Source organism: Pelodiscus sinensis, chromosome 14 (genome assembly GCF_052426305.1).
Source record: "Pelodiscus sinensis isolate ZL-2025 chromosome 14, ASM5242630v1, whole genome shotgun sequence".
NCBI lineage: Eukaryota > Metazoa > Chordata > Testudines > Trionychidae > Pelodiscus > Pelodiscus sinensis.
The window spans coordinates 18,950,753-18,964,806 of record NC_143065.1 but is presented as its reverse complement, the minus strand read 5'-3'; the positions used below and the strand labels follow the sequence as shown (position 1 = coordinate 18,964,806).

Here is a 14,054-nt window from a genome sequence, read left to right as displayed (position 1 = left end):
TCAAGTCCATGGAGGGCATGGAAGGGAGAGTGTCACCCAGGGCTTCATCAGGAGAGGAAGATGAGGAACCCTTCAGCCCCATCTCTACAGGGGCCTTGGCCTGAGAGAGGACCTGCGAGGCTGCTGGTGAGGGCCCTGTGGGTGACTGCAGGATTAATGAGATTTAAAACTTCTCAGCTTTCATAGTCAGTTTTGTCCGAGTCTTGGCTTAGACAGAGGCCTGCTCAGTTTGGGACTAAAGTTGGTGTTGGAGCCTGGATTGAAAAAGCTGCCCAGCACAGAAAGTTGGTTCTAGTCCTGAAAGACTGATCATCTTGGGGCTTTGGCTTACATAGAAGCTCGCTCCACTTATGTGATACATTCCAGCCTATTGGCACCAAATAGTAGGATTAACAAGTCTTCCTTTGCACTAGACCAAATAAAATTCATTTTGAGCAATAATTTAAAGCTTTCTAAAAACTGCTAAAATGAAAGGTAACACATTTTCACTGCACTGCTTACATTACATAAAATAATCAAATTCCCTTCCAAATAGTCATCAAACCTACATGCCAAAATGTCAGGGAAAGGGGGAAGAGTGTTACATCTACAATGTGGTTGGACTTCTGAAAACATCTCATTTTCTGAAATATTATTCATGTAGTGCCCAAAGCGTGCTGTGTAGCAGGACTTTAATCAATTGTATGAAATACCACTTTTCAATTACAAAAAATCCTCAAAAGATCTACACACAATCTGTTTCAGAAGACCCCAGAAAAGATCCATATATAATATTGCATCCAACTTTATATTTTATATTGACTTTAAAAGGTTTCTTGATTGCATTTCCCATGCAACAATTACATGCCTTCTTATAATATTAAATTAAATATTAAAAATCTATTCAGCAAAATTATAAATCATTAGGATTACAATGCCCCCAAACAATCTAGCCTCTCTAATAATATTTACATATGTTAGCTTTCATTCAAAGTTTCGCTGTCGAGGAATTCTGTGCTCAATCATTCCCTATTGGCAACCAAATCATAGCAGAGAAACCAGGAAAAACATGAGATTGACCTCACACAGTTTCCAGGAAATCAACACTTCGTGTAGGTATTTTTGGAGGGAGAGGGGAGCTTCCCAACACCCACCTCATATTCTGTAATTGGAAGAACCTCTCTTTGTGGATTCCATAGAGGCAGTCTTATAGAGGAGTTATAGAACCAAGTGAATGTACTACATTTCATAGCCATTTATTTCTATTTTAGATGTGCTCTTTAGAAAATATAGGAAGCATAAAGCTATTAATCATATTTTAGAACATGAAAAGCAAGGCCGCTGTCCTCTTGTTTACTGAATCTGCTTTTTTTTTTCAAAATAACTATCATCTTACATATACAGCCTAATACTAAATAGCCCACATAAATAATCGAATGCAGTTTTATGATTATCATCCATGGAATAGTTGTTCAAAGAGAAATATATATTTTAAAAGTATTAATGTATAAAACCAAAAGGGATTGGAGAAGTTCGTCATCCAGCCATTACTATCCACCAAGATATCCTGTTTGCTACTAAAAGACTTAGAGACACAGTCAACTTGAAATCTAATGAATTTCAAACCTAGCTTTTGCATTGTATCAAATACAGGCAGTCCCCGACTTACGCCGGCTCCGCAGTTACGAACGGGGCTCGCCCCAGAGGACACGGACTGCGGGACCTCGCGGTCCTGCCACCCGTGTACTCTGGGGCTTTCTCCGCGTCTCCCTGGTCTGCAGGCCAGGAAGACGTGGAGCAAAGCCGCGGGGGGGCTTGGGTAGCGGGGCAGCCCAGGCACGCCTAGGCTGCCCTAGCCCCTTTGCGGCTTTGCAAAGCCTCGGGGGAAGCCGGCAGCGGGACAGTCCAGACGCCCCGCGGCTGTCCCGCTGCTGGCGTCCTCAGAGGCTTTGCTCCCCGTCTCCCTGGTCTGCTGGTCTCCAGCAGACCAGGGAGACGGGGAGCAAAGCCACGGAGGACCCAGGCGGTGGGACCGCGGTGCGTCTCGGTCCGCCGCCCGCGTCTTCCTGGTCTGCTGGGGTGGGGGGGGAGACGCAGCTAGTACGCCCCCTCTCCCCCCAGCAGACTAGGCTTTTCTCCGGACGCCTGTGGCAGAGCAGCTGGGGCGCTGCCGGTTGGTCCTGCAGCGCCGCTCTGGGCGCTACTGGACCAACCCGGCAGCACCCCAGCTGCTCTGCCCCAGGCGTCCTGATTCAGCCGCTGCTGGTCAGTTTCAGCAGCGGCTGAATCAGGACGCCAGGGGCAGAGCAGATGGGGTGCTGCTGGGTTGGTCCAGTAGCACCCAGGAGCGCGCTACTGGAGCAACCCAGCAGCACCCCAGCTGCTCTGCCCCAGGCGTCCCCAAGTCAGCTTCTGCTGAAACTGACCAGTGCTGACTACAGGAAGCCCGAGGCAGAGTTGCTCTGCCCCGGGCTTCCTGGAATCAGCTGCTGATCAGTTTCAGCAGCAGCTGACTTGGGGACACTTGGGGTTCTTAAGTTGATTCTGTATGTAAGTCGGAACTGGCGGTCAGTTTCAGCAGCGGCTGAATCTGGACGCCAGTTCCAACTTACATACAGATTCAACTTAAGAACAAACCTACAGTCCCTATCTTGTACGTAACCCGGGGGCTGCCTGTATATGTATTTTCTGAATTTGAGAGCATCTTGACTGCTGTAGCCAAATTTGACAGTACCTTTTAAAAACAGTTTATTCATATCACTGTACACAAATGTGGCAGCTCCTATTACAGTTTACTAAAGAATAAATATTCAGAATACAAAATAAAGATTTTAGTAACTATTAGCCTATGTCTCTTATTGGTAATACTACAGAAATATAAAATACTATGTCCAATTCACCAAAACGAGTGCTGGAATAAAATGGATATCCAACTTCAAATAGCTTAATAATAATTACATACTACATATAACGCCAAAATTCTTCCATCTTGAAACAAGATCTGTCAAAACAGAAAGACCTAAGCAATGTTGACAAAGAAGAATTAAATGACTTAACTGTGAAAGTGAACTAATTTATTTCAGCTAGTTATTCCACTTTTAACTAGGAAACCAAGTATTCTTTTCTACGGGAATATTTTATTTCGGTTTTATCAAAAAAATTCTCAGAACAAATTATAAGTAAATAAATATGCTACTGCACAATCTTCATGCAAATTTAAATTACTTCTAGAACTCTCAATCTTCAAGTATAATAGCAATTATTTTCTGCTTCCTCAGATCAACATTTTTATGAAAAGATTTCTGATAACTCACTATTTTTAATGCTGTGATATACCAGTGTTTGAATTTCCAGGGCATGATATGAACATACAGTTCTGTGCACCTACTCTGCTTTACTAAAACCAATCAATCCAAAAATACAGCAACCTTTATATTAGACTTTGTGCTCTACAAATTTATTATTGCTTTTTCTCTCATGGGTATTATGTTTGGGCTACAGATAAAGTAGCATGGTGCCAAAACAGCTTAAGTAACATTCAACAGTGTAAACTATCACATCATTTATGAAACATAATACATTGCATTGGTCACAAGCATGTATGGCGATGATGAAACAGATGAAAGTTAGGAAATCATAATACATAATATCCAAGATCTAAGAATCAATTTTTCATTTGACTGTTTATTACTTATTATATTTAAGTAATAAACAGTGGTAATTTTATTGACCAATATAGTGAGCAATTCGAGTTCTTTTTGCACTCAGCTGTAAATGTTACCACTAAGAATATACCATTAACCACGAGGAATGGACAGCTATTCCATTTCTTACTAAAACTAGGGATGTTAAATTGTGTTTAATCAGTTAATCGAGGAGTCAACAGAATTTCCATTGACTACTTGATTAGTCAATAAGGAGGGAAACTGCAGAGCAGCAGTGGGGTTAGCCTACTGCAGCTCTGCCCCTTAAATGTATTAAGAGCTGCAGATCTCAGATGCTGCACCTCTGCTTTTTAAATACATTCAGAGCCATGGGGTTCTTAATACATTTAAAAGACAGAGGCACAATGGGAGGAACTGGGCAAGAGCTGGGACAGCTGACTCCTGGCTTGCTGCCTGGTCCCAAATGCTACACCTCTGTTTTTAAAATGTATTAAGAGACCTCCATTGCACCTCTGTCTTTTAAATGTACTAAGAGCCTGATGGCGGCTCTTAATACATTTAACAAGCAGAGGTGCAGTTCTGGGAATGGGCACAGCCGGGAATCAGCTGATTCCCAGCTCCCGCCTGGTCCCCTGCTAGCCTCTGCCTCCCCTGCCCCCTGCAGAGAGGGTGCTGGGAAGAACCAGCTTTTAAGTGGTCTCTCCCCAGCACTGGCTCCTGCCCCCTCACCCCCGTGATAGAGGCAGTGGGGAAAGGAGGAAGTGACTAGTTGAGTCACTACTTGATAAGCATATGCTTACCGGGTAGTGGATTTGTCAATTAGCCACATCTCTAAAACATTATCGAGCTGAAGCAAGCTAAATTAAAATCAGCACCATTTGGCAGACATGGCAGAAGAGATGCAGGAAAAGTGCCAAACACCCAACCCCAGTAAGCATAAACCCATGGGATTCTCTCTAATGGCAGCAGCAAAGCTTAGCTGTCATCATCCAGGAATCCCCTTCCCAACAGGAGACCTTTACCTTTGCAACGCCACAGCAAGCGACAAGAGAATGGGCTATATCAAGTGAATACGTTCCCCGTAGTGCCACGCACTTACCATATAAAATACGGGTGATTAAATACCGAACCAGGTGCGCATATTCCGACCCAGTGGCAGCCTGAGACCAGCAGGGGCCTCACTCGCTTGGGCACAGACACCAGCGCCGCGCCCGTTCTCTGCCCCCCGCTCTCGCTGGAGCGGGCGCAGCCGGGGGGGCCTGAGCGAGGAGAAGAGGGAAGCGGCTACAGGTGCGCTCCCCCAGCCAGGAAGCTGAGGGGCTGCCCCGAGGAGCGCGAGCCTTAGGGAGCCCAGCGGGGAGCGGGTGGCGCAGTCGCTGCGGGACAAGGCGAGATTCGTTCCCCGAGCGGAGGGGTCCGTCTGCCTCCCACCCGACCCAGCGGCCACTCGTACCTGAGGTATCGGGCCCGGCGCGGCGACCCCCGCCGCAGCCAGCCGAGGACAGGGGGCGGGGGCGCCGCGGGCTCGCGCTGCTGGCTACTGACGCCTTTGCAAAACAACAAACAAGCAGCGGCAGGGGGAGCGGCGCCTGCGCATCGCTGCTGTGGCCGAGCACCCTGGCAAGCGTAGTCCGCGCCCCGCGCGCTCACTGCGGCCGGAGCCCGAGGGGGACTACGGATCCCAGGCAGCAGCGGGCCGGCGGCGCAGGTAGGTCAAAGGGCAGCGGGGCTTGTCAACAAAGGAACCGTCACCGGCTTCTGGAGGGGCTGCTGCCATGGCAACGCCGCACGCCCCCGCAGACGCCGGGGCCTTGCAGAGCCGGGGCTGCAGCAGCCCAGACCCCAGGGCTGCAGCGGCTGCCAGGCTCAGGCGGAGCGCGGTAAGCAGCAGCGGAGCGCGCGCCCGGGCCGGTCTGCTGGTCATAGAGCGAAAGGCGGGGTAAGGCCGCGGCCTCTCTCCCAACGCTGCAAGTCACTGTTCCTCCGTGCCCGGCTGCGCAGCCAGCTGCCCTGGCCGCTTTTCTCAGCTGTCCGGGGGGGTAAAGTCCTTGTTAACCGCAGAGTTCCTGGCTGTTTCACCAAGTCCCTGCTGGGCTCCCCAAGGGCATTTTAGAAGTCGGGAAGAAAGGGATAAACAAACACAGCCCCGTTACGTGATGTAAAGCAAACATTTATGGCGTGGGATCTGGAGACGAGAGGCTCCCACGCACTTACCTGTAATGCCAGACAGTGGGCATAGGTATTTTTAAACATCTAGTGCAGCTCTGAGAACTTGACAGTGAAAGTATCTGCGTAAACTACAGACTTCTGCTTCAGTCCAGTTTATTGGCTCATCTAAAAGAAACGCAAAAAGGAAAGCTGGGGATAAGTAAACTGGGTATTTAAAAGGGTTGTCAATTTTAATCAAATATCGTATTAGTATCAGCAGAGGTATATAAATGGTTTGTTTGTAGTTTTTTTTAAACAATATCTCACTTGCACCGAAAGTTTAATCTAAACCAGTCAACGTATAAACTAGAGCAACAAGGTGAGGAAATAAACTTGTATTGGATCAATGTCTGTTAGTAAAAGACAAACTTGTGAGATTACCCAGTGCTTTCCTTCAGGTCAGCGGAACCCCTAACCAGGTTAGAATGACTTCAAAATGAATGAATACAACTCTGGGTCCATTCTGAAATCATACTTATCACCTTAGTATCAGCATACCATCCAGTCATGCCTTCTACCACATGACTAATATGCGTCACACATTACTTATCAGAGGGGTAGCCATGTTAGTCTGGATCTGCAAAAGTGACAAGGAGTCCTGTGGCATCTTATAGACTAACCGATCTATTGGAGCATAACCTTTCGAGGGCAAAGACCTCGCATGCATCTGACGAAGCGGGTCTTTGCCCTCGAAAGTATATGTTCCAATACATCTGTTAGTCTATAAGGTGCCACAGGACTCCTTGTCGCTTTTACACATTACTTATTCTCTCATCCTCTCCCTAGGGGGAGAAAGGTACAGTACTATGTTTTGTTTTGATAGGGCTTGAAGGCTTTTTTTTCCCTTCATGGATTGTAGTCAGGGGTAAATAAATAAGTTACATATTTCAGAATGTAGTTTTCAGGTGTAGCACTGGGATCTTTATCTTCTACCTTTTGAGAGCAACATGAGATCATGGTTAGAATAGCTCATCTAAGGACTGACACTTGTAGCAGATGTCTAGTCCCAAACAGGGATGTAAGCGACTAGTCAAGTAGTCGACTACCCGATAAGCCTAGGCTAGGCTTATCGGGTAGTCAAGTCACTACTCCACTCTCCACACACCCTTGTTGCCTCTGTGTGAGAAGCAGCAATGGCGGGGAGCAGGAGTCGGTGCTGGGGGGAACTCGCTAAAGTGTCAATTCCCCTCAGGACTATCTCCGTGAAGCGGGGAAGAGGGCAGAGGAGGAAGAGGTGCAGCAGTCTGGGAGCCCACGCAAGCTGGGACTGCTGAGTCCCAGCTTAAGCCCCTCATCCTTCCTCTCACTGCAGTTCTGCCTTTTAAAAGTGGTAAGAGCCACTAGCTCTGACTACATTTAAAAGGCAAAGCCACAGGGGAAATCCGGCTCACACCAGGTCCCAGGCCACTGCACTTCTGCTTTCTAAATGTAGTAAGAGCCACCTGGGGCACTATATTTAAAAAGCAGAGGTGCAGTGGTCCGGGACCTGGCACAAGCCGGGACTGCTGAGTCACAGTTTGCAACGGGTCCCCTGCTGCAGCTCTGCCTTTTAAAGATGAACTGCTAGGCTCTTACTACAGTTAAAAAAACAGAGGCGCAGCGGTCCAGAACCCAGCCCAAGCCGGGACTGCCGAGTCCCAGCTTGTGCCAGGTCCCAGACCTATCCCTACTGCAGCTCTGCAGTTTAAATGTAATAGGAGCTAGGCTGCCTGTGCTCCTGGCTCATACTATATTTAAACTGCAGAGCCGCAGCAGGGCCCCTTATGGATTAATTGTTTACTCAATACAAATTATATTGAGTACACAATTAGTCAGTTACCCACTTCTTAACATCCTTAGTCCCAAACTATAGAATCGGTATAGTATTAAACAAAAGGTCTATGAAACCACTGCCAAACTTTTTTTCTCATGATCCAGTTGAAGAAAATTGTTGATGCTTGTAATCCAACATAATTTGACTCGAGTGTATTCTCCAAAATGGGGCTGAAGAGGAGAACTTTGGTGCATTAGGAGGGGACTCCAGCTTTGGGGGAGGGGTCAGGCTGGTGCAGGAGGGGCTTACCTTGAGTGGCTTACAGTAGGCTGTTCAGTGGGGTTGCTAAGGCAGGCTTCCTAGCTCTCCTGACACCGCAGAACATGTTCCCCAGAAGCAGCCAGCAGCAGGTTCCCAGCTACTGGAAGTGTGGAGCTGGTGCTCAGGGCAGGGACAGTATGCAGAGCTCTGTGCACTCTCCTTCCCACCACCCACCTACGAGCCAGGATTACTGCCAGCTGCTTCTGGGACGCAGCACAGTCTATGGTGCCAGGACAGGCAGGTAGCCTACTTTAGCACCCCTACTAGTCACCTGATCACCTTGCATCAATGAAACCGGATGGCTGACATTCCATGACCAAGTGAGTACTGGGGTCATGATCCATAGTTTGAAAACCACTGCCTTAGTGAATACTGTAATTCAAGCAAATGGCTGCCTGGGAAAATAGCCTACATGGCACATCCGATAATTGTTAATAACGAACTGTTACTGATTATTTAATTCTGTGGAGTACTCTCTTCTGTGGAATGGAGTCTTCACATATAAACTTTTGTCCAGAAAGCTGATAAAGGCATGATATTAAAAAAAATCCTGGATTTTCAGGTATCTGCAATTTTCCATGCATTCTAAAATTTCATTAAAAAAAAAAAAAATCTATCTCCTTGCCAATATAGGCCCTCCACAATATATACCATAAATGCTATCTTGTAAACTGGCAGAAAAGTTAAAACAGTAAAAACAAATATGTGAATTAATCCCTCCTTCACTTCAGTGCATACAGAGAATTGTATCATTGATAAGCTACTAGACTACTCTAAAATTATACTTACTTGGAATCAAGGCATTTAAAAATAAATGTAAAACCTTAGGACAAATTTTACAACTATGCAAAATGCCCTCTTTCTCTCCAAATATAAGGAGAATTAAAATATGCTTATTTAGCCCTTTCCCTGTGCAAATTAATCTTTCTGTATTACTATACTGAAGCCATAATAAACTATAAGTGTTAGCATTATTCTTCTTTCTACCCAAAAATCTAACCCACTGAGAAAAGGTATTATAGATTTGAGTGAAAGAAGGATGCTAAACCTTAAGCATGGATTTCACGAGCTACATAACCCTCATTTGCCTATGCTACTTTTTCAGGGCTGGGCAAGATGCGGTCTCGGGGCCAGATCCAGCCCGTCTAACACATTGATTCAGCCTGTGGACGGCATCTGGCAACTTTCTATTTATATTCTGCTGCCTGTGCCACCAAATTTCCAGGCCGTCCCTCAGACAGCAGGATCCTATTTAAATGGCTCTCAGTCACAGAGCTACCCCAGCAGGGGCTGGAGAATTGAGCTCTTTAAATAGCTGCAGCAACTCTGGGTGGCTGCCAGGCAACGAGGTACCAGTGGGGCCAGGAGCTCTGAGCTCTTTACTGTGTTTTTAATTCAAAGCCTCTGGCCTTAGACAACTCTGGGGGGAAGCTAGTCGAGCCCCACCTCTTCTGCGAAGACCCACCCCTTCTGGGGGATGGAGCCAGCCCAAGATCATGTACCAAAATTCATTAAATGGCCCCTCTAGCAAAAATTATTGCGCAGTCCTGTACTTTTTCCTAGAGCTTACCTTCTTACCCTTCTTACCATCTTTAAAATAGCACACCACCAAGTAACTGGATTCAGATAAGTAGCTGAATAATATGTAAGGGACCCACATAAGGCCCTGTAGAAGAATGCAACAAAATTCTATGAAAGCGGGAAAAAATTCTTCCAAATTTCATGGTTTTTTTTTCCCTCCTTTGCAACTTTCTCTTGCAGGGAACATATTACTTTCCATACACAATTAATAATATACCTATATACCATTCAGATTGATATTAAACCATTGTTTTATTAAATAAACTGAAAAATTGCTCTCCCTTTTATTTATAAAGAAAAGAAACTCATTAAATTATCTCTTAATTAGGAAAAGAAAATGACTTCTGGTGAGATGCTACCATCAAGTACCAACACAGAGAAAACTGAATCTGTTCAACTGCCTTCCTATCCAAATCTTGGCAATCCTGTATTTTCCTGTGTGTTGGACCCGAAGACACTCACTACCAATAATCTCTTGACAAATCCTCAGCTTTTACTGTTTAAAACAACTTCAAGTGATTATGGTGCTATACCACCTACCTCTCAAATGGTACCATGTACTTACCATCCAAAGGATGACACATTTACAAAACCTTTGTTAATTTGTGGTTTGTCACAACATAATTATATAAACACTGCCATTGACAGAAGTAGGGTATATGACTACCCAAATATGCAACATACTCTGTAAAATTGTACCATCGTACTCTCTCTCATATTTGCTGAAAGACTAGTCATTTTAGCTTTAAGAAAACAAAATGCGGGCTTGTGGTTATCATCCATTTTCTGAGCAAAATATCAATACAGTAAAAGTAAAAGACTTTTTTTACTACAGGGATCAAACAGGATTTTGAGTATTTGTTAATACATTTTGTGCATCTACCTATACAATAGAATACATCTCTTGAAATGAACGTGTTTGTCAAGGCTGTTCTCCACTCTGCCACTCCCAAGTGCAGAAGGTGGGGGCTGCAAGAGACCTTAAATACCTTGCCTCTAGGCTCTGCATACAAAACTCCCCAAGGTCACAGATTTCATGTCCTTCGGAGGTAGCTGCCATCATCAAGTGTAAAAACAAAACCCCTTCTGAAACCCAGGAAAAAGCACTTGAACTTCTTCCAAAGGGGTACTCCCCCCACACACACCAGAAGAGAGCTTAAGAAAAGTAAAACAAACTGCAATCTCTGATAGCTGACGTCTTAGTCACGCATACATAGAGTCACTCCTTCACCTCCTGCCGTGGCGCTCGGCTGACTTCTGCGCCGCTCAGCCAGGCTGCCGCGGGGGAGCAAGCAGTGCAAGCAGCCGTTTGGGCGCCGCGGTCCCCATGCAGCACAGAGGTGCTGCATGGGGAGCGCAGGGCCCAAACGGCCGCTTAATCACCCGTGGCAGCCCGGCTGAGTGGCGCAGAAGTCAGCCGAGCGCCACGCCAGGAAGCGAAGGGGGGCAGGGTGGTGATGTACATGGCCAGGGGGCAGGGCCCAGCCGTGTACATCACTGCCCCACCCCCTTTTGGCTCCCACTGTGGTGCTCGGCTGACTTCTGCGCCGCTCACCCGGGCCGCCACGGGGGAGCCCAATCAGCCGCTTGCTGCCCCGCGGCAGCCCAGCTGAGTGGTGCAGAAGTCAGCAGAGCATCACGGTGGGAGGCGAAGGAGGGCAGGACGGTGACATGTGGCATGACAGCGGCTCCAGGCCCCGCCCCCTGGTCGTGAACATCACCGCCCTGCCCCCCTTCGCCTCTCGCCGTGGTGCTCGGCTGACTTCTGTGCCACTCAGCCAGGCAGCCGCGTGGGAGCAAGTGGCGCAAGCGACTGTTTGGGCTCCGTGCTCCCCATGCAGCATGGGAAGCGTGGAGCCCAAAACAGCCGTTTGGGCTCCACGGTCCCGAGTAAGAGGCAGGATGGGGAGAAGAGAAAGAGAGAGACAGAGAGAGAGGCAGTAGGAGAACTGGGGGGAAGGAGGCAGGAGGAGGAGAGAGAGAGTGAGTGAGAGACCGGAAGTTCAGGAGAGAAGACCGACGTGGAGGAGAGACCTGAAAATCCCATCTTATGACGGGCTAATTGGCTAGTCTAATATATAAAAGAGAATGTAAGTTTGTGCGCTAATAACTTGGACACTATGGTTATGTCTAAACTACATGGCTCCGTCGACAGAGACTTGTAGATGAGTTTATTAGACAGAGAAATGAAGCAGCGATTTAAATAATCGCCACTTCATTTACATCAAAATGGCCACCGCGCTATGCTGATCAGCTGTTTGGCAGCACAGCGCGGTAGTTTGGACGTGCCGTGGTCAACTAGGGAAGCCTTTGTCCACTGCCCTGGTATGCCTCGTGAAATAGGCTTCATTTCCCTATGTCTAGTAAAATCATCTACACGACTCTTCTGACGGAGCCATGTAGTCTAGACATACCCTATAAGAGCTACTGCAACCAAACTTTGCATGGGATAACCTTTCCTCTCGGAGAAGGTTTTAAGGTACTTTTGGACCCGATCAGGGTCCTGCCCTGCCCCCCATGGCACCTGCGGTCCCAGGTGCAAGCTGGGGTGCCCCTCCCACGTGTGGCCTCCTGGGATCTGCCCCCTCCCACCTGCGAGTTTACATAACTGACCCTCTTTACCCATACCACTCCCCTCGCCAGCATGCAGTGCCCCCATCCACATGCGCACAACGGCTGGGGCACCCACCCTGCCCCCCGCAGCACTTGCAGCCCCGGGCGCGAGCTGAGGTGCCCCTCCCACGTGTAACCTCCCCTCCACCCAGGGTCACGCCCCACCTGCCACCTCCCTCCCCTCCGGAAACCAAAACCAAAGCCAGCCAACCTTTCTGCTCAGCTCGCTGGGCTTATCCAAGCAGAAGGAATCCGTGTGTCTGCTGCAGCGCAGGGGCCGGGTTAAACCCTCAATGCGTTACACTGCTGTGAAGCCAGCAGGCTGCTGTGCGTACTGTAGATGTTTGCATCTGACGAAGTGGATCTTTGCCCACGAAAGCTTATGCTCCTACACTTCAGTTAGTCTATAAGGTGCCACAGGACTCTTCGTCGCTCGTACTGTGAGTGGGGCTCTTCTGTGTCTGGTTCCAGCCATCGGGGTTAGATGTGAGCTCTGAGCTTTTGCTTGCCAAGGCAGGCAGGTGGATCCCTGAGCCAACCTTGCAAGGAGAAGTCCCTTTGCTACTGGCCGCATGACTGTGTACTGTTCTCCTGGGGGCTGGCTGCTCGGTCCTGGGGGGAAAAGGGTCCTGCTGCTCTCAGAAGGTCAGGTGTGGGCCAGGAGCCATCAGCCCCCACGGTCTCCTCCTTTCCTAAATTTTCTAAATTTTGTTCCTCTGGTTTCCCGAGCAATGCCGGGTAAGTCCAGCTAGTACTTAATAAAGAATACTTGGTTGCAAGGTGTTACAGAGCAACTGAGTAAAAAACAAAAGTAAAATACAGAGAAACAATATCTCTGGGTGCAGCTTAGATCTAATGAATGGGGGGAGGCACATGGACTTAGCACACAGAAGTTTAACCAAACAACAAACAAAAATACCCCGATCGTGACTAAATATACATTTCTCTATTTACTCACGATCCGTACTGTTCCGTACTTCCAGGCCCAGTCCATTTCCATGTCCAGTATTCCTTGTAGGCATGGTAACTGCTTGATTTAATTCATCTTGCTTCCCCCTGCTCCTGGCTTAAAACTCACACAAAGGAACAGTAGGCAGGTATATCTATTCAATTTAAATTTCAACCATTTTTCTCTTGGGCTTTCCTTGCTTCCTGCCAACATCCCCTACCTGAGTTTTCTCATGGAGCAGGTCCTTTTGACCATGGCCTCACGCGTATTGCCCATACTGCCACACTAAGGCCCCCTCAAAAGAAAACATAGGCCACTGAGGCAGACCCAGAGACAGAACTTAACGTCCCATGGGTGCTCGGCACAGTTCTCAGCAAACGGAACTTAACTTGGCAAGCACCCAGGCCAGGAAGATAAGAGTAGGAAAACGAGCTGTCACGTACACGAGCACTAACAACAGGACAAGATAGGAATAGGGAAATGAGCTGTCATATACACCAGTTAACAAGCACCTGGAACAGGGAAAGAAAAAACATAGCTAGCTTTCACGTGTGACAGTCATGTCTGCATCAGGCACTGATCACAAGGCCCTGAGGCAGATGTCATGTCAAAGGAATGAACCCTAATATGATACTGGATATCAAATTATAGTATAAAACACCCTAAGCCCTAAGCTTGGAGAGGTTCCGTATCAATATACAAGGCACGTATCATCCAGCCTGGCTAAGGGGTTGATCATCCAAGGCCACCTCCCACCCACTGAATCACGAAAGGGGTGTACAAATCCAGAGCATGCTACACGTTGTTTTTTGTCTGTGTATCATAATTGTCACTGGGTTTGTAAGTATTGCTTCATATATTATTTATCAGCTTAGCAATAGTTAGTTGTATTGTATTAACCATATTGTATAATGGCACCACACCTCGGTCTAAATAAGAAGTAGGAGTAGAATTGAGGGGTTGTTAAGTGAATAGGCAGACTAAT

General features: G+C 47.4%; 2 protein-coding genes across 16 annotated transcripts in view; one reads left to right on the top strand and one right to left on the bottom strand.

Moving 5' to 3' along the window:
• Positions 1–5,232, bottom strand: part of CCPG1 (cell cycle progression 1) — a 98,648-nt gene extending 93,416 nt beyond the window's left edge. For 12 of the 13 annotated variants that reach the window (XM_075897274.2, XM_075897278.2, XM_075897279.2 and 9 more), the window contains exon 1: positions 5,098–5,232. The gene's annotated coding sequence lies outside the window, so the exon portion shown is untranslated. Of the gene's footprint in view, positions 1–4,743; positions 4,883–5,097 lie in introns of those variants that run through there. The other variant, XM_075897275.2, reaches the window with a different exon arrangement.
• PIERCE2 (piercer of microtubule wall 2) lies at positions 5,217–10,341 on the top strand. 3 transcript variants are annotated; one of them, XM_075897291.1, is made up of 2 exons: positions 5,217–5,352; positions 9,836–10,341. In XM_075897291.1, the coding sequence occupies exon 2, from the start codon at positions 9,845–9,847 to the stop codon at positions 10,196–10,198; it is 354 nt and encodes a 117-aa protein (XP_075753406.1). In that variant the 5' UTR covers positions 5,217–5,352; positions 9,836–9,844; the 3' UTR covers positions 10,199–10,341. The 3 variants fall into 3 exon arrangements, with proteins under 3 accessions (XP_075753406.1, XP_075753404.1, XP_075753405.1); XM_075897289.2 differs by lacking the exon at positions 5,217–5,352 and adding an exon at positions 5,370–5,524; XM_075897290.1 differs by lacking the exon at positions 5,217–5,352 and adding an exon at positions 5,385–5,583.
• Positions 10,342–14,054: the final 3,713 nt, after the last annotated feature.

Bases quoted from the DNA above. Each gene is read 5' to 3' on its own strand.
- PIERCE2 (XM_075897289.2), top strand. From the start codon at position 5,420: ATGGCAACGCCGCACGCCCCCGCAGACGCCGGGGCCTTGCAGAGCCGG. The intron at 5,525-9,835 runs GTAAGCAGCAGC...TCTCTTAATTAG, and splicing joins CCAGGCTCAGGCGGAGCGCG to GAAAAGAAAATGACTTCTGG.